A 27673-nucleotide genomic window follows, 5' to 3' on the forward strand; every position below is an offset into this window, starting at 1 on the left:
TGTGAGAACATGTGCTGATGGTTCTGGTGCTGTCCCCTTTGACCTGGACCAGCTAACAGGACAAACCAGCAGATCTGAGACCTGTTTGGACAGAAAGGAGTGAAGACTGATGAACCACGTCCAGGTTTTAGACAGTCTGCGGGGACGTCACAGAGACTACGTCCAGGTTTTAGACAGTCTGCGGTGGTTGCTGATACGTTGTATAAATGTTGATTAAATGTTTTAAATGACTGTTTTGAATGAATTTTTGTTGGTTGTTTGAACGTTGTGTGGATGTTTTTCTGTGCTTGTGTGCAGATATATTTACCGTGTCTCTCACATAGACACACACACACACACACACACACACACACACACACACACACACACTCTGTCAGTCAGCTGTGATCATCTGGCTTCAGTCCTTCGTCTATTTTTACTCGTCGTCCTCTCAGCTGCGTCTCCTCTCAGACAGCTCGACAGTGTGAGCAGGACGGCCACGACCAGGTACTGTGAACTCTAACTGTTGTTATGAATGTGTGCTTCATGTAGAATAAAACATTTAAAATAGAAGAAAGAAGAAGAAGAAACTTCATTAACCTCATTAAACTCAAACATTGTTTTCATCTCTCAGATTTTTGTAAATATAACATGAGGCAGATTTCTCTGGTTATTTCTCTGACATCATCAGGAAATACTTTATTTTTAATAATGTACTGCATTATATGAACGTTTGTGTTATCAGCTCATGAAAAATCAATTATTTATTCATTTACTGATGATTATTAACATTTAGAACCGTTTCAGAACTATTTTTTAAAACTAATTTTACTTTTAAATGTTCTTTAAGTCACACTTTGTAAAAATGTGACGATTAATAAAAAACGTGGCTGCAGTCATATAAAGTTTATTGTAGATCTGAAGAACCAGGTCAGGGTCAGACTTTTATTTTGAAGGATGTCCAAACATGAAGCATCAGCACTCACAGAGATGTTTGTAAACATGTTTGAATGAATAATGAAGCATCACTACATCATTTATTTATTATTACAACCTACACTTTGTATGAAAGGTGAATTACATTTAATTCACCTTTCATCCTCTTCACAGCTTCATAAATGTGCGTTTGATTAATGAAACAGCAGTCTGTCATCAGATTTTAATATTCAAACAAACATCGCACGTCACCAAAACTTTCATTTTATTCTGTAAATACACAAACAGCCTGAACTGAAAAACAATATTAAAATATTACAAGAAGTTTCATTCAAATAAAGGAATATTTTTTGAAACTGTCAGCTGTGGTTGCAGAATTTTACCGTGATAACTCAGTTTATAACAAACGGTTGATTTCGTGTTTCCATGTCATTCCATATTTTAATGTATAAAAACAAGTTTTGTTTTGTCGTATAATTAACATGAAAACTTTACATTTCACAGTTTGATATTTGATATTTCACTTTGACGTTCACCACGCAGACAGCCTGACTTTATTTATTAGCGATCATAAATAAATACACGATAATAAATAACTACATCACCTAATCGTGACATTTGATATTATAATTATATTTAGTGACGCGTGTCGTGTTCCATGTTTGGTTGTCATGACGATTAAAGCTCAGCAGATCAGATAGCGTCTAAATCCAGTCTGCACATTAGCAGCTAATGTTAGCAAGAGTCAGGCGGAGAGAATATAAATATTAACAAATCAATAAATCAATAAAATGACACTGCTGCCAACACCATCCACCAATCAAACATTGATCAAAAGTTAAGACAAAGCTAAAGTCAGTTATTATTATTATTATTTAGCCCATCTGAGCTACAGCTGATTAGACTGTTAGCTTTAGCTACACTGAGTTATCAAACTGTTAGCATTAGCTACACTGAGTTATCAAACTGTTAGCTTTAGCTACAATGAGTTATCAAACTGTTAGCTTTAGCTACACTGAGTTAGCAAACTGTTAGCATTAGCTACACTGAGTTATCAAACTGTTAGCTTTAGCTACACTGAGTTATCAAACTGTTAGCTTTAGCTACACTGAGTTAGCAAACTGTTAGCTTTAGCTACACTGAGTTAGCAAACTGTTAGCTTTAGCTACAATGAGTTATCAAACTGTTAGTTTTAGCTACAATGAGTTAGCAAACTGTTAGCTTTAGCTACACTGAGTTATCAAACTGTTAGCTTGGCTGTTAGCCTGATAAACTGTGTGATGCTAACACACTGTTAGTTTTAGTTTTTATTTAGTTTGGTCGCTTCACTTTTAGTTAACAATACGTCTGATAGTTTTGACTTCCATTAGCTTAGCTTTGGGTTGGTTAGCATTTGACAGATTTTCAATGTTGTGAGCTTTAATTTAAAGTTAGCGCTAAACTGTTAGCTTCCTGGCTAGCTATCAGACCCTTGACTTTATTTTTAGTCAGCAGTGTGTTTGTTCTGTTTTTAGTGACGTTAGCTTCAGCATTAGCCTGGTTTCAATGTTAGCTTTGTATTAGCTCGATATTAGCCAGCACTGAGTCTGATGGTTTTCACTTTATTCGCTTTGAGTCTGTAAAAACAGCTGATTCATGTTTTCTGTGCTTCTGTAGGAGATTTGACTGTCAGCGTCTAAAGAACAAGAAGGTCCGAACAAACTAGATCCCAGCTGTGGGTCCAGACTGAACCTGACTGGACGGGTTCTGGTCTCAGAGCAGTCTGGACAAAGAGGACAATAAAAGGAGCAGAACAATCAGTGTCTGACCTGAGAAGATCTCTTTAAAGAAAAGGTAGAGACCATCCCAGAAGAAGAGACAAAGACGGAAAGCAGAGAACTTTCTGGATTGAATCTTTCCTGATGACGCCCGGAGACACTGAGGAGACATGTGGAGGACTAAAGGAGGCTGAGGGGAGGACCGGAGGAGGAGGAGGTGGAGGTGGGAACATGAAGCTCTCTTTCACCACTCTCAGCACAATCGCCATCCAGGCCGGCCAATCACAGATCGTCGTCTCTGTTCTCAAGGTAAAGACGTCGCTCACTGCAGACGTACACTCTGCTCATACAGATCATCTTAAAAACAGAGAAGTGTTGGTGACATCATCATAATAAAGTTCTGATCCGTACAGTCACTCACACTGAAATCAATCTGATATCTACGACGATAAAAACGACTTCATCAGGTCAAATGTCCACAGATGGGTGGAAGCATCTTTAATTAATGTAGATAGATAGATAAATATTTTATTGATCCTGAGCGAAATTCAAGCATCCAGCAGCATGCAAACATGTATTAAATATACATGAAATATACATGAAATCAATCAATACTGTACATAATACAGTATGAACACCGTGAGCCTGAGAAAGGGGCTTCATTTAGAGATTTTCTGTGTCTCTCAGCAGTCGCTCACACAGACAGAGCACAGCTGCAGTTAATTGCTCTGAGCTGCAGCTGACCCTGGTTGCTCGGCAACCTCCAGCACAGAAACACACACTGACAGCTGTTTAATGTATGGCTGTGATGGAGCCACTAGTTTCTAGTTTTTTACCTGCGTATACACACACCTGCATTATATTTATACGTCCTTGTTCCATTTAAAATGCATTCCATTGTCTAGGTGCTGGTTACTGTGCAATGACAAAGTTACAGTTCTATGTGACTAAAATGGATTCTTTTTGAAATGTTCTATGGAATTGTAATAAATAAATGTTCTAAATATGAGTGCACGTGTGATGACTCCACAGTGTGTTCTTCAGGGGTCAACAGTACAAACGAATATTTAGCTCTCTCCATGAATGGTTTCCTCATCAGAGGTGGAGTGCTTTGTGCACCTGATGGTCCTGATAGAGGTACCCAGGACAAACTTTGCTAGCTTTGTGTTTGGTTTCATGTTATTTATGTTTCAGCCTCTTTTATTTTATTGTATTTTTATTTTATTGTATTTTTATTTTATTGTATTTGTACATTAGAAATGTTTAAACCTTTATTTAGCTTTAGCCCGTTAGCTTTGACTTCAGAGGCTGTTTGACCTGAAGTCACTCTGTCCATGTGCTGTTTCCTGTTATAGCCCAAAGTGTGTGTGTGTGTGTGTGTGTGTGTGTGTGTGTGTGTGTGTGTGTGTATTTATGAGTTTAACAGTCGATGCTCCGCAGTGTTTGAATATGAAATGTGCTCATAAGTGTGTGTGCGTGTGTGTGTGTGTGTGTGAGATCAAAGTTTGGACACTGTTGTTGTTTTTAAAGTTTGTGTGTGTGTGTGTGTAAGTGTTGGTGAGTGTTGGTATGTGTTTTGTGGTCACACGTTGTGTGTCCTTTTCAGTCGACATGCCAGAGATACTGTATCACCCCGAGGAATGCTGCCACACACGCACACACACACACACATGTGCACACACGCACACACACACACACACACACACACACATGCAGCTCCCTTCACCTCAATAAGTCGACACGTCGCTCTGTGGAGAAACAAAGTGACTCTGCTGAACTTCATCATGAAGCTCGTTAGAGTCACTTGTTTTGTTTGAGCTGTTTTTACCTCATGTATGTTTCTATATATTTATATATATATATAAACTCAAACTCATAACCCATGTTATATTCACATTCAGTGTTTAATCTGAGTTTGTATAATTACATCGTCACATATAATCAGTATTGCTTGCTATAGGGTGTAACTTGGGAACCATAAATGTAGCCTGCAAACTGAATAACGGTGTCAGAGGAAGAAGATCGTCTGACTGAAGCTAACGGCATCAGGCCGCAAAGCAAAACATAAAAAATCAGTTTGATTGAAAATCTGGGTTTCTCTCTATTAGCATCGTGCTAAACGTTACGACATGTAAAATCTCGGGTAGTGGGGAAATCACGGCTGCTGTTATTCTGGGGGTTGTGGGCTGCGGCCCTGAGGCGCTGCAGGCTCACAAAAAGTTCTGATGGTGCCCCGAAATCCCCCTCCGAGGTCCAGAGAGTCCTCGGAGAGTCCAGATATGCAAACAGCGGCAATGGAGGAGAATTTCTTTGAATCTTTTTTGGACGTTTCAAGCTCTCCAGGTTCACGTGTTGGAGAAGAAGTCCAGATGTACAGATCTGGACTTCTTCTGTCGTGCAGGGCCGTAAACACCTTCATCACGGCACGTTATCAGCTGGATGTTTGAAGTCTGAAGGAAGTTGGCGACCCTGTAAAACAGAACACTGACTGTTGTTGCTGTTTGTGTACATACAGAGTGGGTCTGTGGTTCACCTCCAGCTGGTCCAGGTCCATCCGGGCCTCTGTGAGATCGGATCGAACCAGGAGGAAAACCAGACCCTGATCCAGGAACAACAGCAGCTGATGGAGAAACTGAAGGTACACAGAGAACCATGTGACCCGTGTACAGCCAATCATACTGAGATGTTTTGCATACTAATTAGACTTCACCCGGTCACACCTACAGCTCGAGGTGTCCGAGTCGTAGGCCGCTGTGATTCTTGCTAACGTATCTGTTGTTGTTCCAGAAACACGAGGAGGAAGTTCTGTCCGTGGTGGAGAAGAGCCGACGGATGGAGCAGAGGAAGAGGAGGGATGAAGGGATGGTGATGATGATGATGATGGCGCAGAAGAAGAGCAAGAAACAAGAGGAAGAGGACGGACTGCAGGAGGCCATGGTGGCGTCTCTGAACGAGGGATGGTCGCTGCTCCTCCGCCTGCTCGAGAGACGACAGGAAGTCCTGAAGCTGGCTTCAGAGTTTTACTGCCGAGCACTGGAGGTAATCCAACGTTAACGCCGGGTCTGATTCACAGATACTGATGCTGAACATTTCTCCAGGTTTGGTAGTGTCCTGTTCCCCAGAGGATAACCTACTTTAACATGTGCAGTACTGAGCTGGATCCACACATGTAGAAGCTTCAAGTCGTTTTGATCTCAGACAAACTGATTTCATTTGAAAACAGGTGAAGACTCGTTCGATTTATCTTAAACGTCATGACTTCAAATGAAACTCTTCTTAACTTCACATTTTTGATCCTCGGTTTTAGTTTTGATACATTCTGGTCTTGGTCTTGTCTTGGTGTCCCCCCTGCCTTGGTCTTGGTCTTAATTTGTTCTCAACCTCTTGGTCTTGACTCAGGCTCGGTCTAAGTGGTCCCTGGTTGAAGTCCTGCAGGTCAACATCACACTCAAGGTTGTGACGTTGCACTGAATATCATCTTAAGATCTAAGACCTTCAGGACATTTGACCACAAGTGTGATTCCTCTTACCCGTTCTTCAGATGCAGAGGAAAGTCTTGTAGTTCACTGGTTTCTAGCAGTCTGGACCACGACCCTGCAGGGTTCTGTACAGTTGGACCTCTTTAGGCCTCCAATGATTCAAATCAAAGAGTCTGATGATGGAAAGTCACTCGTCTGATGACGAAATGAAATGTTTAGTCTTTAAGTCTGAGTAGAACGTTCACTCCATGTTGATGCTCTCTGTAATCTGACTCTGTTCATCTATTGTCAGGCTGACCTCTGACCTGTAGAGCTCAGGTCCCTGTAGGAAGTGGTTAAACCTGATTGATCCATGAAGGACGTTTGTTTCTCACATTCCTCAGTGTGTGTTAAGCCGAACACCTGCTGTCTGAGCAACGTCACCTGTCGCAGTCTTTGTCTAAAAACAGTCCAACACGGAGGTTCTGGTTCTATTTTAACCCGCCAGGCTTCTGGTTTTTACAAGTTGAAGGCAGCTAATAAAGGTTTAGCTGTCAAAAAAGATCAGAGAAAGATTCTGGTGTTAGGCGACTTCAGAGGAGTTTACAGTAACTGTTATTAAATGTCTCTGTCTGTCTGTCTGTCTGTCTGTCTGTCTGTCTGTCTCTCTGTCTGTCTGTCTGTCTGTCTGCAGTTTGCTGTCAGCATCAACAGACTTGAGGATCTACAGATCAGACCAGACATCGACAGACTGGCTGAAGTGCAGCTGACGTTCGACTCTGTGAGGAGAGGTACCCGTGTTGATGTTCTTCATAGTATCAGACGTTCTGTTCACAGGATTCACAGCGTCTCTGTGGTGTCTCTGTGTTTCAGATCTTCTGGGGAAATCTCTGCAGGTTTTAACCAGCAGCAGCGTTCTCCTGCAGAAACTCAGACAGCTGCAGAGGACTGAGGCCCTCCAGAGGAGAGGAGGAGGACTGCAGGACGAGGAGGAGGACGACGAAGAGGTGGAGGTGACAGATTTACCAAGATAATGTCACACACAATCTTCAAGTATTCCGAGTCGAGTTTACTAAGGCTGCAGCTTCTGGTCTTCATTGTTACCTGATGAAGATGAGCAGAAACCTTCACTGACTCACCTGTTACTGGTTGTTAATTGTGAGCATTGAGGCTGATGCTGCTCCTCTTCCCAGAGTTCCCGGTGCAGCAGGGGGATGGCGTTGAGGTTGGAGGAGCTGGTGGAGACGCTGCAGGATCGGAGGAGGAGGGCGGACCAGGCTGTCAGGCTACAGCTCCAACAGGAGGTCCACAAGAAAGACCAAGAGTCCAGATGGGCCGGTTCTGAAGTAAGAGCCACATTCATAACCGAAGTAGTAATTGAAGTGGCAGCAGTGAGTCATCAGTCTGTTCTGTCAGCATCTATCTTGTGTTCAGGTTATAAATATAAATCGGCCTGCAGCTACATTCTGGACTCTCCGATGACTGGATGTAAAAATATTCTGTCTGCTGATGAGTCTGGAATCATCCAGCTGGGCCGACTGAAGCAAAGAAGCTGAAGATGAAACGATGATAAAAGTCCGACAACAGCGACACGTTTCATTCACGTGTGCTTCAGTTTTAGTCCACATGTTTCTCAGCTCTTCACTGAATGCTCGCTGGAGTTAGAACTGTAGACAGCAGTGGTGGAAAGTAACTAAGTACATTTACTCTAGTACAGTTCTTCCTTTGAGTACTTCTCATAATTCGTCTTCTCTTCTAGAGTTCATCACATTTTCAGTAATCAATGAAATTATGATTATTACAGGACTGGAGTCTCACAGAGGAGAAGATCCCAGACCAGATCCCGCAGTCTGGATCCAAATCAGAGCAGACTAGAGATCTGCAATCTGGATTAAGATTAGAACTAAAGCCTGAAACTAGAGCAGACAAGACCAGAAACCTGCAGCCTGAATCCACATCAGCAGAGAGCACAGACCTGAAGTCAGATTCAAGAACACATGAAACCAAAGACTTACAGACTGGATCTGGATCAGATGTGCAGCCTGGATCTAGATCAGAAGAGACTAGAGATTTGCTATCTGGATTCAGATTAGAGCTAAAGTCTGGATCTAGAACAGAGAAGACCAGAAACCTACCATCAGACCTAAAGTCAGATTCCAGACCACAAGAGAACAGAGACCTGCATTCTGGATCCAGATCAGATGTGATGCCTGGATCTAGATCAGAGGAGTCCAGAGACCTGAAGTCTGAATCCACATCAGCAGAGAGCACAGACCTGAAGTCAGATTCCAGAACTAAAGAAAAAGACTTACAGACAGGATCCAGATCAGATGTGAAGGCTGGATCTAGATCAGAGGAGACTAAAGAGCAGTCTGGATTCGGATTAGATCTTAAATCTGGATCTAAAGCAGACAAGACTAAAAACGTGAAGTCTGGATCTGGATCAGCAGAGAGCACAGACGTGAAGTCAGATGTAATAACAACCAAAGAACTGCAGCCTGAATCCATATTGAAACCTGGATCTAGATCAGAGGAGACTCAAGGTCTGCAATCTGGATCCAAATCAGTTCTACAGTCTGGATTCAGATTAGAGATGAAGCCTGGATCTAGATCAGAGGAGACCGGAAACCTGCAGTCCGAATCCACATCATCAGAGAGCACAGACCTGAAGTCAGATTCAAGAACTGAAGAAACCAAAGACCTGCAGTCTGGATCCAGATTAGGTGTGAAGTCTGGATCTAGATCAGAGGAGACTCGAGATCTGCAATCTGGATCTAGGTCAGATTTCAAGCCTGGGTTCAGATTCGATCTAAAGTCTGGATCTAGATCAGCAGAAACCAAAAACCTGCAGCCTGAATCCACATCAGCAGAGAGCACAGAGTCAGATTTCAGAACAAAAGAAACCAAAGACTTACAGACTGGATCCAGATCAGATGTGGAGCCTCGATTCAGTTTAGGACTAAAGTCTGGATCCAGATCAGAGGACACTAGAGATCTGCTATCTGGATTAAGATTAGAACTAAAGTCTAGATCAAGATCAGAGGAAACCAGAAACCTGCAGTCTGGATCCAGATCAGAGGAGACTGGAGTTCTACAATTTAGATTCAAGCCTGGGTTCAGATTAGAGCTAAAGTCCGGATCTAGATCAGCAGAAACCAGAAACCTGAAGTCTGAATCCACATCAGCAGAGAACACAGACCTGAAGTCAGATTCCAGAACTAAAGAAAAAGACTTACAGACAGGATCCAGATCAAATATGAAGTCTGGATCTAGATCAGAGGAGACTAGAGTCCTGCAGTCTGGATTCAAGTCAGATCTGCAGCCTGCATTCAGATTAGATGTGAGACCTGGATCTCGATCAGAGATAAAGGCTGGATCTAGATCAGAGGAGTCCAGAGACCTGAAGTCTGAAACCACATCAGCAGAGATCACAGACCTGAAGTCAGATTCCAGAACACATGAAACCAAAAACCTGCAGCCTGAATCCAGATCAGATGTGAAGGCTGGATCTAGATCAGAGGAGACTAAAGGATTAGATCTTAAATCTGGATCTAAAGCAGACAAGACTAAAAACGTGAAGTCTGGATCTGGATCAGCAGAGAGCACAGACGTGAAGTCAGATGTAATAACAACCAAAGAACTGCAGCCTGAATCCATATTGAAACCTGGATCTAGATCAGAGGAGACTCAAGGTCTGCAATCTGGATCCAAATCAGTTCTACAGTCTGGATTCAGATTAGAGATGAAGCCTGGATCTAGATCAGAGGAGACCGGAAACCTGCAGTCCGAATCCACATCATCAGAGAGCACAGACCTGAAGTCAGATTCAAGAACTGAAGAGACCAAAAACATGCAGTCTGGATCTGGATTAGATGTGAAGCCTGAAACCAGATCAGATGTGATGCCTGGAGATCAGAGATCAGAGGAGAACAAAGGTCTACAATCTGGATCCAAATTAGATCTGAAGCATGGATTCAGTTTAGGACTAAAATCTGAATCAAGATCAGCAGAAACCAGAAACCTGCAGTCTGAATCCACATCAGCAGAGAGCACAGTCCTGAAGTCAAATGCAAGAACTAAAGAAAAAGACTTACAGACAGGATCCAGATTAAATATGAAGCCTGGATCTAGATCAGAGGAGACTAGAGTCCTGCAATCTGGATTCAAGTCAGATCTACAGCCTGCATTCAGATTAGATGTGAGACCTGGATCTAGATCAGAGATAAAGGCTGGATCTAGATCAGAGGAGTCCAGAGACCTGAAGTCTGAAACCACATCAGCAGAGATCACAGACCTGAAGTCAAATGCAAGAACTAAAGAGAGCACAGACCTGCAGCCTGGATCTAAATCAGAGGAGACCAAAGATCTGCAATCTGGATCCAAATTAGATCTGAAGCATGGATTCAGTTTAGGACTAAAGTCTGGATCTAGATCAGAGGAAACTGGAGTTCTACAATCTAGATTCAAGTCTAAACTACACCCTGGATTCATATTAGAGCAAAAGTCTGGATCTGGATCAGAGGAGACCAGAAACCTGCAATCCACATCAGCAGAGATCACAGACCTGAAGTCAGATTCCAGAACACATGAAACCAAAAACCTGCAGCCTGTATCCAGATCAGATGTGGAGCCTGGATCTAGATCAGAGGAGACTAAAGAGCAGTCTGGATTCGGATTAGATCTTAAATCTGGATCTAAAGCAGACAAGACTAAAAACGTGAAGTCTGGATCTGGATCAGCAGAGAGCACAGACGTGAAGTCAGATGTAATAACAACCAAAGAACTGCAGCCTGAATCCATATTGAAACCTGGATCTAGATCAGAGGAGACTCAAGGTCTGCAATCTGGATCCAAATCAGTTCTACAGTCTGGATTCAGATTAGAGATGAAGCCTGGATCTAGATCAGAGGAGACCGGAAACCTGCAGTCCGAATCCACATCATCAGAGAGCACAGACCTGAAGTCAGATTCAAGAACTGAAGAGACCAAAAACATGCAGTCTGGATCTGGATTAGATGTGAAGCCTGAAACCAGATCAGATGTGAGGCCTAGGGATCAGAGATCAGAGGAGAACAAAGGTCTACAATCTGGATCCAAATTAGATCTGAAGCATGGATTCAGATTAGGACTAAAATCTGAATCAAGATCAGAGGAGACTAGAGTCCTGCAATCTGGATTCAAGTCAGATCTACAGCCTGCATTCAGATTAGATGTGAGACTAGGATCTAGATCAGAGATAAAGCCTGGATCTAGATCTGAGGAAACCAAAGACCTGAAGTCTGAAACCACATCAGCAGAGATCACAGACCTGAAGTCAAATGCAAGAACTAAAGAAACCAAAGATCTGCAGCCTGGATCCAAATTAGATCTGAAGCATGGATTCAGTTTAGGACTAAAGTCTGGATCTAGATCAGAGGAAACTGGAGTTCTACAATCTGGATCCAAGTCTGATCTACAGCCTGCATTCAGATTAGATGTGAGACCTGGATCTAGACCAGAGGAGTCCAGAGACCTTCAGTCAGGATCTCGATCAGAGGTAACACCTTCCACCTTCCAGTTTGTCCTGAGGTCCATCCTCTGGAGAGCATGAAGCAGAGCCACAGGGTTCTGGATCAGGTGTTTGAGTGAACTGAAGCCCGTCTGTGTCCTCAGGCCGAACACGTCAGTCTGTCTGAACGCAGCAGGAAACAGGAAGTGAGCAGCAGCTATGAAACAGATGACCACGCCCACCAAACCCTCCTGACCAATCAGAGGCAACAGCTGCTGTCGTCATGTGAACAACTCGTGGACAAGGTGACGTTTGAACTGATGTTACTATGTCCAAAGAAGACAGTACTTCATGTAACGTGTGTGTGTGTGTGTGTGTGTGTCTGTCTGTGTGTGTGTGTGTGTGTGTGTGTGTGTGTGTGTGTGTGTGTGTTGCAGATGTGGAGGTGGGTGCAGCAGGGCAGCAGCGTGTTGTCTAACAGCTCTGAGGCAGGAGGACAGCTCTCTGACGCTGAGAAGACTCTGAACACACACCTACAGCTGCGCACACAAGCTGAGGTACACACACACACACACACACACACACACACACTCACACACAGTTCACCTGGTGTGGATGAAGATGGATTGATGGGTTTTGTGTTTGTCTCCAGTCTGCAGGTCACGATGCGGAGAGCATGAAGCAGATCCTGGATCAGATCAGAGCTCTGCACGCTGATTCAGGTCCACGTCCTCCAGGTGAACCCGGCACTCAGCTGTCCCCCCTGAAGGCTCTGACAGAGCAGCTGAAGAGAGGAAGCAAACAGACCAGAACCGGTGCTGGTCCTAGTCCACCCGGTCCACCTGCTGCTGACCCGACTGCTTCACTCAGTCCTGAACTCGCCACTCGGGTTGATCTGGTCCTGAAGGAGCTGCAGAGTCTGAACATGAAGATCGATTCAAACCTGCAGCTGCTGCAACCCTACGTCAGTTTCCTGAGGACGGCTCAGCAGGTCAGAGCTCCAAGCTCTTCGTCCAGTTACTGATCTGATTTTCAAATCATGTCCAGAAACTTCATTCATCTTCTTGTGAATCACGATGCAACGAAGCAGGAAAACAAAGATTTATTTAAATATTAACAACTCCACAACCCCGTGTGCTACCGACTCAGGTAACTGTGCTCCTTTTCTCCAGGTGGAGGAGGAGATGGAAGAACTGAGGGAGGTCTACATCAGGAGGCCAGAGGAGGAGGAGGAAGATGAAGATGATGAAGAGGAGGAAGAAGAGGAAGAGGAAGACGAGGAGGACGAGGAGGAAGAGGAGGACGAGGAGGACTCTGGCAGTAGTAACCTCAGGACAGAGGCGAGGTCTTCAGTGAAGCAGGACGACGCCTGCTGGCAGGAAACGCTGCAGAAACTCCTCGACGCTCAGGAACTGGGGAACAACTACGTCAACACTGTTTCCACGGTAACACGATTGCCAGAAACTATTCTCTCTTCTCTTCCAATTAAAACGCTTCACGTGTGTGTGACGTGTTTGTGTGTCAGGCGTCGGGGGCGGGGTTAAACCGGCAGTCCGCGGTGTCGGCAGTGAGGCGGACGCTGCAGCGACTCAGCAGAACCAAACAGGAAGTGAACGAGCTGCTGAGTCAGCAGCGAGTCCAGATCCAGCAGCAGCAGGAGTACTGCAGGAAGTACCAGGAGAGACTGCTCAAGGTACGAAACACACTGTGACCACATCCAAAGGTAAATGTACTTAGTTACTTTCATCCCATGGTGTTTCTTCCAGACCGTGCAGGACTTCACTTGTGTCTCTGAGCTGCTGGACTCTTGCACTCTGATGGATCTGGGTTCAGACTTGCAGACCTCCAGGCTGCTGGACCACTTCAGACAGGCCAGGCCACATTTTACGGTGAGTCACGTGACTTTGAACTGCCGGGACATCGAGTGCTCTAACGGAGGACTGACCTTTGGACTGCATAGACCGGTAGAACCATTGGGCAGTTTGGCCAATGACCATTGTCTCTGGAGTTCCAGTGGTCCAGAACCTCGACCACTGGGACACCTGAGGCAGTGGTGATTGCTGGACTGTGGTTACTGCGAGATCCATTGGGACCTCAAGAACTGTGATGGTTTAGACTAATGGGGGAACCATTGGGGTTTTGGTGGGCATCAGACTCTTGGGATGTTTAAGTTGGACTGTTGGGTCTTCTGGACTCCATGGACTACTTACTAATCTTCTGAATCTGATGTCCTTCCTTGTGTTTCTTCCTTTCTCCAGCAACTAGACGCTGAGGTGGACTACATGGAGAAGAGCTGGGAGACTCTGAGAGGAGTCCAGGAGACGTTGGGTGTGAAGCAGTTGGAGGTGACAGCAGTGAAGGTGGAGGATCTGTCAGAACTGCTGGAGCTCCAGAAGAAAGTGAAGAACAAGATTCATCAGAGCGAGTCGATCCTGGACCTGACCAGCAGCTTCCACCTCACATCCCAACAGGTGAGTGGACGCAGGGAGGAAGATGTCCTGCCAACATGCTTCAATAAGAAACACACCTCATTCAGTTAAGGACTTGTTACTGATAAAACCTTTAATCCACCGTGCACCCTTCGAGTCACTAGATGTTTTACCGCTTCTTCAGTTCTGAAGTAGAATTGAAGAACAGGTCAAATATCTTCATGGATCTTCAACCAGGTCCAGCTGCTCCAGATTTAACTCTCCTCAACGACACAAAGAGAAAATAAGTGTCTAATGAAAAATCTCTTCCCACACAGCCACAGCTTCGTGTACGCGGAGACATGACGACCATCAACAGAAGCAAAAGTTTAGGAATGAGTTATTAAATGTTGTTGGTTTGATTTGAAGCAGATGACAGTAAAGATGTTAACACATAAATCAGACAATCAAAGGTGATTTAATGATATGAAATAAATCCAGAGTCCTCTTTGTCTGAGACGAGTCCTTCAAAAACTGATCTTCAGACCAGGACGACAACGCTGAGTGAATCCACGTGGATCTGTCGAACTGATGTTCACAACAACAAACCAAATATTCTGTGAAGACTGTTGTTGCTTTTGCTCTTCTATATATTATATATTATATTTCACCAACTGGCTGAAACATTTCAACGGTCAACGAGGACGTTTGAACTCTGTGTGACAGTTTCTGAGTTTTCTAAACATTTCATCTTAAAAACAGAACAGCGAGTTAAAAAGTCACCTGATCTGACCTGAAGCCGCTTTACCAGCTCGTAAAGTTACATGAACATCCTGTAAATGAGTCATTATTCACTTTGGTGTTGTCCTTGTGCAGCTGGAGGCCGAGCTTCAGGCAGACTCTGGTCTAACTGGATCCAGTGAGGCCGAGCTGAGTCGGCACAGAGAAGAACAGCAACAGATCCAGAATCTGTTTAAGACGGCTTCAAAACTGAAGACGGACATCTGCACCGCCGTCAACCACAGTGTATGAACACACACACACACACACACACACACACACACACACACAGATGCATGGATTCATGGTTCATGGACTCCCTCTAGTGGCACCAGAAGGAATCTGTGAAACATTTTGCTCAAATTTAATTTTAAACAGATTTTAAAGTTTCAAATGAAAATAAAGTGAAATAAAGTTTACGTGTTCACCTGTGTGAGCACACATGAACACACACATGAACACACACATGAACACACACACGAGTCAGTGTGACAGTGAGAGGACGTTCAACAGCTGATACTGTTCAGTCAATGAATCATGTTCTTATCTGAACGTGTTGCTGTGTGAGACTCGACGTCTCACCTGGACTGTACAACACGTAGTATGTTTACATGTGTTTGTACTTCTTCAGTATGAACTACTGACACAGTCTTCTGTAGAGAACACTTCTAAACATACTGTACATGTATATGTTTTATATTTTATTTTTTACTTTGTTGTATTTCTTGTGTTTATTTTTTAAGCTTCATGCTGAGCTGTGTTAACGTGCACGTTATGTGCTTACACACACGTTACACACACGTTATACCACAAATAAACTAGAGTAGAAAATAGACAGATAGACAGATAGATAGATAGATAGATTGATTGATTGATTGATTGATTGATTGATTGATTGATAGTAGCATCATGCAAACACATTAAACACACTTCAGAATTGACCTAACACAGCAGCCGTACGTTACAATGAAGTTGTCTCTTTGTGTCCTCCGTCAGGGTTGGACGTGTTTCCGGGTGGAGCAGCTGGAGGCTCGTCTTCTCTCTCTGGACTCTCTCTGCGTCTCGTGGCTGAACGAAGCGTCTCGACGTGAAGACAAACTCCGCAGAGAGCTGCTGACGAGTCGACTCAACGAGGACATCAACCAGGTGAGGACACGGACCGTCATCTGGTACCTGGGCAGGTGAACACAGACACAGCTCTGGTTGGTTTGGGATGTTGTTGATCAGTTTGATCAGAGGGGCTGCTCAAACATCCACAGTCTGCTCTGAGGCCAGCTGAAGAGTTGTTAATGAATTAAAACGCTCTGTCCAGAAAATAACGAGGAAACTGGAGGTAAAATAGAGCCAGGACAGATTATTGAAACATTTTGTCATCAGAGTTTAAAGTTTTCGACTGACGTACACAAAGACACACAGACTCTGACCTCTCAACTCTAAATTTAAACTTATTTCTTTGAGTTAAACTGACTTTTGTCTCCTCGTGCACTGACGCTGACGCTGCTTCTCTTGACTTGAACAGACAACTGTGATGTGAGGCGTCCTCTCGCTCAGTTTTATCAGACTCTAAAAATAAACCGAAGTCGACAGGACACATTTAGACTTTATCGGAGGACATGAAGTCCCTCAGCTCACTGCAGGAGTCAGCCTGTGCTTCACTTCGACTGCAGCGAAGACACGGAGCGGCTTCATGTTAGAAAACATGTTTGTCTTCAGCTGCAGTTCATCTAACGTCCACTAGGTGCTGCTAAAACGCACTTTACCATGTGTCAGTGCATCGTCGCTGTTGCTGAATAGAAAGATGCGTATGTGCTATTAGCAGTTAGCATTTGGGGCTAATCAAGCGTGTCTGAAGTGAAGCCGACGCAGGAAGTGAAACACAACCTGCAGTTCCTCTAACGTCCACTTGAGGCTGGCTCCAGAAGTGAGTCAGTCTCCATAAGTCCCCATGTCCAAATGTCCAACTTCACAGCAGAAATAAACATGTTTACAGCCTGGTACAAAAAACAGTTTTGGTCTCTGTAGCTAATTTCCCCGTTCATGACAACTGTACTGAGGGTGAATTTATATACAACTCACCTGTTCACATTATATTAAGGCTTAAAGTTATGCAGGATTAAGAGCGTGGACGCTTTGATTGACAGGTGGATTGCTTGTTTGAGCAACCAGGCGTCATTCAGCCGCCTCAGGTCCACGATGTTTGGTTGATGCCGTCGAGCGTTTCATTCTGCGTTTGTGTTTCTTTACTTTGACCTGATAGTTTAAGTTTCTCCAGTTGAACTGGTGTCACTGGTGTTAGTGGTTCAATGTGCAGCAGCTGTTAGAGGAATGACGAGGGAGGGAGGGCGAGAGACATAGACCACGAGAGAGAGGGGGGGGGGGGGGTCAGGTCAGAAATACAGGCAGAGTCAGCCAACGGGTATTTCCCATCATGCACCTGGTGCTGCGTGTCATCAGTGCACTGAAACCTGGAGGCGGGACCGCCACGCAAACAGCTGTTTCCTGGAGATGGTCACAAACAGGATTCATCAGAGCGCCAAATATATTTAATGTGATGATGATGTGTCACGTGTATTCACCGTTATCGACCAACTTTATTTAACCAGGTTTTAGGAACTAAATTCTGTTTTTACAAATTCTCATGAACTAGAAATTATTCACAACGTCCTTCAAGGCTCCACATTCCCGACTGGAGGAAGTATTTAATGGTACCTGTGGAGTTGATTGACCATGAGTGGCGCTATGGAGCAAAGTTTAGATCAGCAGTTCTATGTTTTGTTTGTATCAAGGCCAAATTTAAACTATAAGCAGAATCACATCTAGTGACAAGATACAGATTTATACCAACACTGTTCATCTGATCGACAGTCGGTGACAGAGAAGAAGCACTTTTAACTTGTCTGATATTGTATCTTGTCGTTGCCTTGTGGTCGTCTTTCCCAAGGGGGTTCATGAAACACTTGATACATCAAGAGAAATAACAATACACCAACCAAGATTACTGCTAGCTTTTAAACTTTCACTTGATTTGTGCCATCTCTGCGCTGAAGGCTCAGAATAAGATTCATGATGGTTTATTATAAGGTACCCAGGAAACACACAAAGTACTGAAGCTGTGTCAACACCTATAGTCACTTTGTTGAGACCGAGTTCATCGTAACAGGTCCTGAAAGAGCCTTTGCTTTGTCTTTGGATTTAGAAGACGCAGTTTGTGTCATTTGTTGTCCGCAGTATCCCACAATCCAACACTCAGTCCTCTGACGGACACGCCTTCTTAGCGGTGAAATGATCCAAACGTCCAGACTTCCCTGCACTTTGACTTTCAGACTTGACCAGGCTTTGTTCACATTACCCATGATTAAAATGTAAAGATTTCACAGCTATGATGTGTTTGCACTCAAACCCTTTGGAAAAAACACTCAAGTTACTCGGTCGAGAGCTCAGCATTGGCAACAAGCGAGGTCTCCAGTTCCAGCTCACTTTACCGCCTCATAGCTCAGCGCCCTTCAGGACTCTGTGTGACGGCGTTGTTGCACTTACAGCACTACTGCATATTTTTTTCTTGAACTTTGCTCAAGGTGTTAGGGAAGAGGACGGCTTAACTGTCACTGTTCTGAAGTCGTAATAGGAAACCAGCACCAGAGTCAGAGGGGTGAGGGGCAGAATGACTGTGACCCACTGGACTTGTTTGTGTCCACACCACTGAATCACTCGAAGGGAAGATACATTCATTTGTTGCTGGAAGATGACGAGGTGATTTTTTAAACTGTGACCTGTTGCTGAGGACTGGTTCTATTTTTGTTCATTGGTTGGTTCAGAGTATTTTTGCTTCTCATTAAGGATCCCCAGAGGGACAAAAACTTAATCACAGTGTTCACCAGCTGAACCCTGAAAGATGGTTATTCCATTGCACTCCATGGTATTCTTATCTGATGTTCTACAGGACACTGGGTCATCATACTTTATGGTGATCTCTCCACGGTACCTCGTGGTTCTCAGTGTTATTTTAAGGCACTTCATGTTAAACTCATTACAGTACCTCGTGCTAGTTATGGATGATCTTCCATGTAACCTTTATTATTTTAGCACTCCTTGCTCAATCAAGGGTTTCCCCAGATGACGTTTGAACCAACAATCTTTGCTCAACCTCCACCAAACCCAGTCCAACCTCCTCAGCCTCTGATTTCAGCTTCTTCATCTGTTCAGTGAATAGACTACGCTGTCTCTGCCTGCTTTACTCTGCCTCAGCTGTCCTCAGCTAACAGATGAGCCATCTGATACCGGTGTTCCTCCCGTCAGAGGCAGAAATGTCTCCTGCTCTAAAAATAATCTTATCAAAACTCTGTCTACATGCAGTTACATCAGCACAGAGCTGAACGCAGATCGAGAAGCTGTGGCCAAAGATACACAATAAAATATTATGTGAACTGTTTTTAGCCATGCTACTGCAGCAGCGTGACAGCAATGTCTGAAATATCTCAACAACTATCTGATGATTTGCCATGAAATCTTCTACAGACATGCATGGTCCCCAGAGACTGAATCCTTTGATGATTTGGTGAAAACTTTGATGATTCCTTGAATTTAGGGCCACCAGCAGGTTGATGTTTTTTCACTCTGAACCAGCAGTGTCCAGTCTAACAGTGAACACGGCAACAGAACCTCTGAACCGGCAGTGTCCAGTCTAACAGTGAACACAGCGACAGAACCTCTGAACCGGCAGTGTCCAGTCTAACAGTGAACACAGCGACAGAACCTCTGAACCGGCAGTGTCCAGTCTAACAGTGAACACAGCGACAGAACCTCTGAACCGGCAGTGTCCAGTCTAACAGTGAACACAGCGACAGAACCTCTGAACCGGCAGTGTCCAGTCTAACAGTGAACACAGCGACAGAACCTCTGAACCGGCAGTGTCCAGTCTAACAGTGAACACAGCGACAGAACCTCTGAACCGGCAGTGTCCAGTCTAACAGTGAACACAGCGACAGAACCTCTGAACCGGCAGTGTCCAGTCTAACAGTGAACACAGCGACAGAACCTCTGAACCGGCAGTGTCCAGTCTAACAGTGAACACAGCGACAGAACCTCTGAACCGGCAGTGTCCAGTCTAACAGTGAACACAGCGACAGAACCTCTGAACCGGCAGTGTCCAGTCTAACAGTGAACACAGCGACAGAACCTCTGAACCGGCAGTGTCCAGTCTAACAGTGAACACAGCAGCCTATTAGGTGGTTTTCTTGCCTGTAAAGTCTGTGAATCACCTCGGTACTGTGACGTTATTCCCTGTTGGTCTCAGAGTCTGTGCTCCAACCCGGTCTTCTCAAAATAAAGTAGAGCACATCTACTCAGGTGTGGAAAAGTAGTAGGTCACCCAAGCCAGATTATCCTCCAGTCTGTAAATCCACCAGGAAACCAAACCACTGGTCTGAAGCTGACTGCAGGGCATTGGTCGGACTATAGGAGGTCTTCTCAGGTTCACTAAGCTTCATCAATGCAAAACCTGCCACCTGGGTTTGTTTTCAATGGCCAACCTTAGACATCATTATGGGACCTCTGTCTTAAGGAAGCTGTGATTGGCCTTGAACAAACATGATTAGTCGTTGGAAGTCTTTCTGTCAACATAAAAGCCTGACTGATTTTCCAATGTTTCATTTGGCAGCTTCGTGACTCCTTTAAGGAGCTGAAGAAGCGCTTCAGCAACCTGAAGTTTAACTACCTGAAGAGAAACGACAGAACCAGGAACACGAAGGCTGTCAGGAACCAGCTGCAGCAGGTGGAGATGTACAAGGAGAAACTGCAGGTAAGTCCAGCTCCTGACCTGAGCCTCCCATGTGGAGACCGGTTTTCCATTCAACCCAAGTTTGAGGGACCTCGATTGCACCTACACATGAATCAGGAGCAAGATATCTGTTGGAATGGAGGTCTGTGAAGGGGATTAGCAGCCGGACATGAATGTTTAGTCCACAGTAGAAGAAGAAGGTATCAAGGTGGATCAGTTTGTTTGTGCATGTTACATAAAACCAGGTGGATGAAAACATACGCGACTGAGATGTGCGTCTGTCATGTTCTGACAGGTGCTCAGGAAACGTCTGCAGGGCGTGACAGCCCGGCTGGGGTCAGAGGTCAAGGACGGGGGCGTGACCCGGGAGGTTGAGGACGCCGTGAACGAGCTGCAGAGACAGATGGGAGATTTTGAACGAAGTGTCAGCGAACACCAAAAAACACTGGAGATGACCCGCAGGCTGCAGCAAGCCATGGAGGAGGTGATGAAGGTTCCCTGTGTTCGTACTTTGTGATGTAAGAGTCACGTTCACGCTGTTTTTCTGTTAACAGTATCAGTTCTGGTGCGAGGAGGCCAGCGCGACCATCGCTCGCGTCGGGAAGTTTTCCTCTGAGTGTCGCAGCACAGAAGCCGTCTCCGTTCTCTACCGACAGTTTGAGAAGTTTGTGTGGCCGACTGTTCCTCAGCAGGAGGAGAGGATCAGTCAGATCGCTGAGCTGGCCGTCAGACTGCACGGTAACACCACAAACAGCAACTTTAACTAACTCACACGTCTCTGCCTGTGCCCCATACGTGAATATATTTTTAAATTAAATCTTAAATGCTAATCTCTTAATTAATCTGATTATATATGATTCATGTGTGTGTGTGTTTCAGGGGCGGAGGAGGGGCGGAGGTACATCGAGAAGACGGTCAGCAAACACTCAGAGATGGTGGAGTCCATCAAAGAGCTGAGTGATGGACTGATGAAGTTAGAGGCCAAACTGAAGGTAACACCACACACAAACACACACAAACACACACAAACACACACAAACACACACAGGTACACCTTTACCTGTCCTGATCCATTATCCACATGATCTGCAGACTAATGACTTCATCTACCTGCTCTAATGTCACTGTGGCGTTTCAGCTGGAGAGTCTGAAAAAGCAGAACGATGGAGAGAAAAAAGTGGAAGGAGAGACGGAGAGAAGGAGCGAGAACGAGACCGAAGACAAAGACGAAGACGACGAGAAGAAGTTGAAGGAAAACAGAAAGATGAAAAAGAAAGAGCCGATGGATAACCGCAGCTCACAGGAGGCGGCTGACATGGTAAAAATGATGCGTACTGTAAATACACACACATAAAAACATAGGTGACAAAGTTTATTTCATCTGACTCGTCTGTGCTTCCAGTACGAGCTGAAGGAAACAGGACACACCCCCGAGCTGACCGAGCATGATGGGAAGGAGGTTCCCGTGAAGAGGCAGAGTGCAGCCAATAGGAAGCCTCCATTACAAAAGACAGACAGACAGGTGGACAGGTACAATGATGTTCCTGCTCCTCAGAGGACGAACCGTCTGATTTTAATCACATGACCTTCCCTGTAGGACCGTCCTCAGGACAAAGTTTGTGTGCAAGAGGAAATGTGACAGTAAAAAATAATCTAATGTTGTTTTCTAATTTTTGAATTACAACATTTGGGTTTGATTGTATAATTGTATAAATAACGGTCCTTCTTGTCCTCTCCTCTGGCAGACAGCAGCTGTCCTCATACAGCTCCACCTTCAGCCTCTCCTGCTCCCCAGTGGAGGCCAACCGACGCATCCACACCATAAACAGCCAATCACAGCCTGCCGCTGCCACTGAGCCAGAGGCCACGCCCCATCCCTCCGCGATTGGCCCGCTGTTCTCTGACATTCAGCGCGAGTTTCAGAGGACGGAGACGCTTCAGGTTTATTATCACAGAGTTCTCTTTTATTTTCCATTCACACGCGTAAAAACAATGTTCACGTTCACGTCTACGCTGATGATACACCGCTGTATGTTCTTGTTAAACCTGGTGACACTGTCAAATGTAAAACTCCACAGGTAAGAGCTTCATGCTGCCTAGATCTAATAATCCAACCTTTTTACCCAGGATGCATCAGCTGGAGGCCTGTCTGAGGTGGAGCTGATGACGGAGGACTCTCTCTCCAACGACGAATACGAGTGCGTGTCACCTGACGACATTTCCCTGCCGCCGCTGGCAGAGACACCGGAGTCCTTCATGGTCCAATCAGACGTCGAGGAGGGCTTCTGTTTCAGTTCCCACAGCGTCCACATCAGTCAGTACAGCCACCAGTACCGTGCCCAGTCAGACCACAGTGGGACTGGTTCTGCCGCAGTCCGACAACAGAGAGAGTCCAGCCAAACAGAGAGCTGCCCAACTCCTCCCACCAGCCATCACGGCAGCACCAGGTCCGTTTTTGGACAGGCGTTGTTCAGATGTGTGTTTCACTGCATGGGTTGCTGTGGTAACGATGTAGGCGTCAGTCACTATGTATGCTGGTAACACGAGAACAACAAATATTCATTGGTATGTTATGATTCTAGGCACCAGCTGGAGATTTCAGTGACTTGCAAGCTTCACTAAGTGGCAAACAGTTTGTGGAAAGTTGAACATTTCAATATGAGGTTGTGACATAATGGACACTAATCTTTGCACCAGATTTTGGGAACCCGGTTGCCTGATTCAGCCACAAGAACATTACCACTGATGTTGGGTAATACGGCCTGGCTTGCAGCTCCAGTGTTCTAGTTCATCCCAAAAAGTTCTGGATGGGGTTTAGGACAAACCATAGACTTCAACACCAAATTTCCCAAAGTCTGATGCCAGAAGAGTGGAGGCTGTTAGGCTCCTGTATCTCAAGTATCGGTATCATGTTGTCCTTCTGACAAAATGATACTGAGACGGTTGTGGTTAGTACTCACAACATATCGAGATTCGATAACCAGCCCTATGTTTACAGGTCTAGTTGTGTAGAGTCCCAGTCAAGTTTCCCCATGGGGACAATCAAATATATCCGTCTATGTCTATTTATTCGAATGCTGGTGGACACAAGAAAATAACTGTGAGGACATTCACTCTACAGTGCAACAGAATCCACCCAGATTTAAGAGTTTGTTCCTGTTTTGTGTGTTACAGGTTCAGATCAGGGTCTAGTTTGTTTGTTCAGAGTCCGTTGACAGTTCCTGCTCCAAGCCACCAAGTCACCAGCATCAGCATCCTGAGGGCGACCGAGACAAGTCCAGCCAACATCCGCCAAAGTGCTGACCCCTCCCCTGAACTGAACTTACCGTCTGCATATAAGGACAACAAAGTCCCTGAGAAGAGGAGCCCCTCACAATCTGAGTCCTCACTGAAGGAGCAGAGGAGGATAAGTACACAGGGTAGGACCACCCAAAATGTTGCGTCCAGAGGCGAGACTTTGCCACAGATTGATCCCATTCCCCAGGCTCCAGAATTCAATCACAGCCCCTTAATCCTCCAGCCCTTTAATGGTCGAGACCCTGATCTCCACAAGGACAAGACCCCTCAACAAGAAACAACGTTCCCCAAAAGCAACGCTGACTGTTTTCCACAGTCCCTACCTGACTTGGAGAGTCGCCTCAATCACGACTTAAATTCCTCCCAAACTAGCAGAGAAACATCTTTAGTCTCCAAACCTGAAAGTAACTGTACCTTTACCCAGCAGACCATTTACCTTCAGTCATCCTCTTCAAACAGTCAATGCACCTTGCCACCAGCTAGCAGCAGCCTTAGTTCAACCCAAGAAAGTTTGTTACCCCAGACTGAGACCCTGCCACAGCTAGATCCAGTCTCCAAGGTCAGAAAAGACAAAGACAGGACCCAAGAACCCGGGTTCCTTAAATCCTGTGCAACTTGCCCACAAACCAGCACAGCCATCGCTAAAGACAGCAATCTTCTACGGTCTTGCCCAGGTTCCAGGAGCGGCCTCGATCTGGATGCAGCTTCCTCCCAAACCAGCAAAGACTGCATGTCCCAAAGCAGCCGCCCATGCACAGCCACAAAGAGTATCAGTGTCAGTGTCAGCAGTAGAAATCTCAGGTCACAACAAGGAAGCGCCTCCTCCCCCCAGGGTAACGGAGGTCCACCTGAGGCCCATGCCCCCATTCCTCCAGAGCCAAACAGCTCCAGTAGTAATAGACTCAGCAGCAAGCAGAGCCACCAGACAGTCTACTTGACCTCCACCTGCAGTACCCAGCAGTGTGTGCATGGCCCTGGCATGACCCCCAGCAACCCTGCCAAGCCCACTGCTCCTTCTCAGCCAGAATCACAGACCCAAGCTTTGGCTCAGCAGGCTAATCTGCATGTCATCCCCCTTTCCTCTCCATCTCATCTACTAACTCCAGACCAAGACCCAAACATTTGTCAACCCATGGCCATCCGTGAAGAGATCAGGCTTACTCCTCAGATCCAAGGCCCCCCCTTTCCTGCTCCACCTCCCCAGGCAGAGTCTCTTCCCCAGGGAAAAGCCTCTAAACCTGGCCCTCCCTGCTTCACCCGGCCCCTGTCTAGAGCTACCGTCATGGAGGGCTCTCCAGTGACGCTGGAGGTGGCGGTGACGGAACACCCAGAGCCCAGGCTCACCTGGTGGGTAGCGTATAACCAGCTCCACAATAACACACCAGCTTTATGAGATCATTAACTACACGACTCACCTCGAGGCACCTTTTACACCTGCATTAACATCTGGCCTGTTGCTGGACCATGTTTGAATCTGGATCATAATAAAATAAAAGACAGGGTAGGTAACAGACAGGCAGGTAGATGAGTGGATTCTAAATCTTAAATCTGTTTACGTGACCTCATTTGTTGATCACCAACAATTCAGATTAAAGAATATCTTGAAAGCAACATAATGTCCACTGCATGTCAAATGTCCTGGCACTTTAGAGAAGTAAACCTGAACTACATGTTGCGTCTGCACCTTTATCGTTTATGAGTGACGAAGCTGATCAACAAAGACCCATGCTAATGCAGGTGTAAGGCACTCTGTCTTGTATTCATCCACACAGTAACACTTACTCCCAACATTTCTAGCTAGAATTAGTTTATCTGGAAAGGTTTCTTCCAGATTGAGGCTCGGTTCTTAATATGCACAAATATATGAAGAGAACGAAACATGTTTCAAATGCTAACAAGCTAAATAACCATGTTTTTCTACAAGAAGTACTAACTAATGTCAGCTTGTTAACGAACATAATTTGTATTTTGTATTTGAGCCACCGTTGTCTGTGCAGCCTGCATGTAAAAATCAAGCTAACGGGTTGATACAACATTCGTTAAGTATAACGAGCTGCTCAGAGAAGCCGGTTACTGATGCTGGCACCAAACACCGGACGCACCATGCAGGCAGTAGCTGCCGATGTGATGCTGCAGGTTTAAATGTTCTTTATTAATTAATGACTCCTAAGTTTGTTAGTTAACGGGGTAAGTTTTATTGTAGCCATGAAGCTGCCATACACACTGCTGCATGGAGTCAAACTACAGGTTGATTTGTTCACGTGTCGTCTAACCGTCCCTCAGATGAGTTGTCTGTCTGGTGACGCCGTCGAGGATCCTGTAACTTGAACAGATTGTACATCAGGGCGGCCCGTTGTGTGTGTGCGCTGTCTGACCTGCTGTCATCATGGTCGCTTCAGGTTTAACCATGAAGAGGTGTCAGCCACCGGCCCGAGCCGAGGGCTGACCGGCCAGGACAGGAAACACGATGAGCGACCGGTGGCCGGTAACGGCTGCAGCGGCAGCGGTGATACGTGGCTGGTGGCCGAAGTGTTTGACATCATCAGTGCGGACTGGCAGACCTGGTTTGGGACGCTGTGTGTTCTGCTGTGGCTGCTCTGCCTGATAGTACTCTGATTACTCGTGTACGGGAACGTAACGACCTGAACTGATCAGAACCTGTGAGATCAGGGTTCAAACTTTTCTCTTGTGGTTCCACTGTGACAACCTTCCCATACTTAACAGACAGCTAATGTTCCTGTAGCGTTGACAGAACGTTCCAGAACAAACATATCATCAGTTTGAAGTGAACTAAAGCTCCCTGCGCTGTCCCTTTAAGAAATCTGACACCTGAACAACTCATTACGTGTCCGTAACAACAGGTAAAGGACGTCACATGACGTCACATGACCACAGACTGACTGCATCAGTACAATCCACAAAGACAAACTGTAACGTTACTGACAAATGAAAACTCTGCACACGCTTTCCATGGAAAATAAAATAAACCAAACATGAAACATGCAGATGTCTGAATTAGACACACACACACACACACACACACACACACACACACACACACTCCAAACACACCCTGTCAATCCAGAGTTTCTCAATCTTTGGGTCCAGACCCCAGTGAGGGCACGCTGGTGTTCGGACGAGGACACACACGTTGTATTCACGTTTTGTTTGAAATATTCTGAATGTATTAAAAATACAAACAGGTCATAAATATACACGACGCACGGTGATGGATTTGTTTAAACGTCGTGAAGAGAAATCTGTGTTCAGTTTATTGTGGTGTGTTTATTATATGAGCTTTGACCTTTTCCACGTGTCCGTAAACGGAAGCTAACGGAAAGTTTGAGGATGACAACATTTTAATAACAGACGATAGACACAATTTAAACTTTGTGTGAACAAAATATGAAAATTAAACTCATAACAAACACAATTTTAAGATTTTAAGAAAGTTAAATTATTATTTAATTATTATAATTGATGTAGAAACAAACACAGATAGAACAATGAGAATAATAATGTTTGTACAAGTACACGTAGTAAATTATGAGATAAATCATATTCTCATAATTTTGAGTTCAGATGGTCAGATGACAGTTTCAACTTAAAAAGTGAAACTGGCAGAAATGGGCTTCAATATTAGCCTTAGACTCGTCTGATGCTTTTATTCTGAAAATCATCGATAACAGCAGGCGATTATAAAACTGATTTCACAGTGTTTCTTTAAGGTGGTTTAAGTTTAAGGTGGTCTGATCACGTCTTGTTTTGATTTTTTGTCTGTAAAAAAATAAAGA

General features: G+C 45.0%; 1 protein-coding gene across 1 annotated transcript; it reads left to right on the forward strand.

Annotated features, from left to right (window-relative positions):
* The first annotated feature begins 136 nt into the window (after positions 1–136).
* On the forward strand, positions 137–27673 carry ccdc141 (coiled-coil domain containing 141). Its single transcript, XM_027290989.1, has 28 exons — positions 137–486; positions 2572–2981; positions 5188–5310; positions 5460–5711; positions 6825–6921; positions 7004–7143; positions 7324–7476; positions 7935–8853; positions 9208–11666; positions 11783–11923; positions 12056–12175; positions 12271–12609; positions 12791–13063; positions 13144–13311; positions 13385–13507; positions 13877–14089; positions 14903–15052; positions 15803–15952; positions 20463–20603; positions 20878–21066; positions 21137–21320; positions 21462–21574; positions 21721–21900; positions 21985–22112; positions 22328–22523; positions 22710–23029; positions 23757–25226; positions 26279–27673. The coding sequence occupies exons 2-28, from the start codon at positions 2817–2819 to the stop codon at positions 26493–26495; spliced, it is 9123 nt and encodes a 3040-aa protein (XP_027146790.1). The 5' UTR covers positions 137–486; positions 2572–2816; the 3' UTR covers positions 26496–27673.

The sequence above is a fragment of the Larimichthys crocea genome, chromosome XVIII, assembly GCF_000972845.2.
Source record: "Larimichthys crocea isolate SSNF chromosome XVIII, L_crocea_2.0, whole genome shotgun sequence".
NCBI classification, from domain to species: Eukaryota; Metazoa; Chordata; class Actinopteri; family Sciaenidae; genus Larimichthys; species Larimichthys crocea.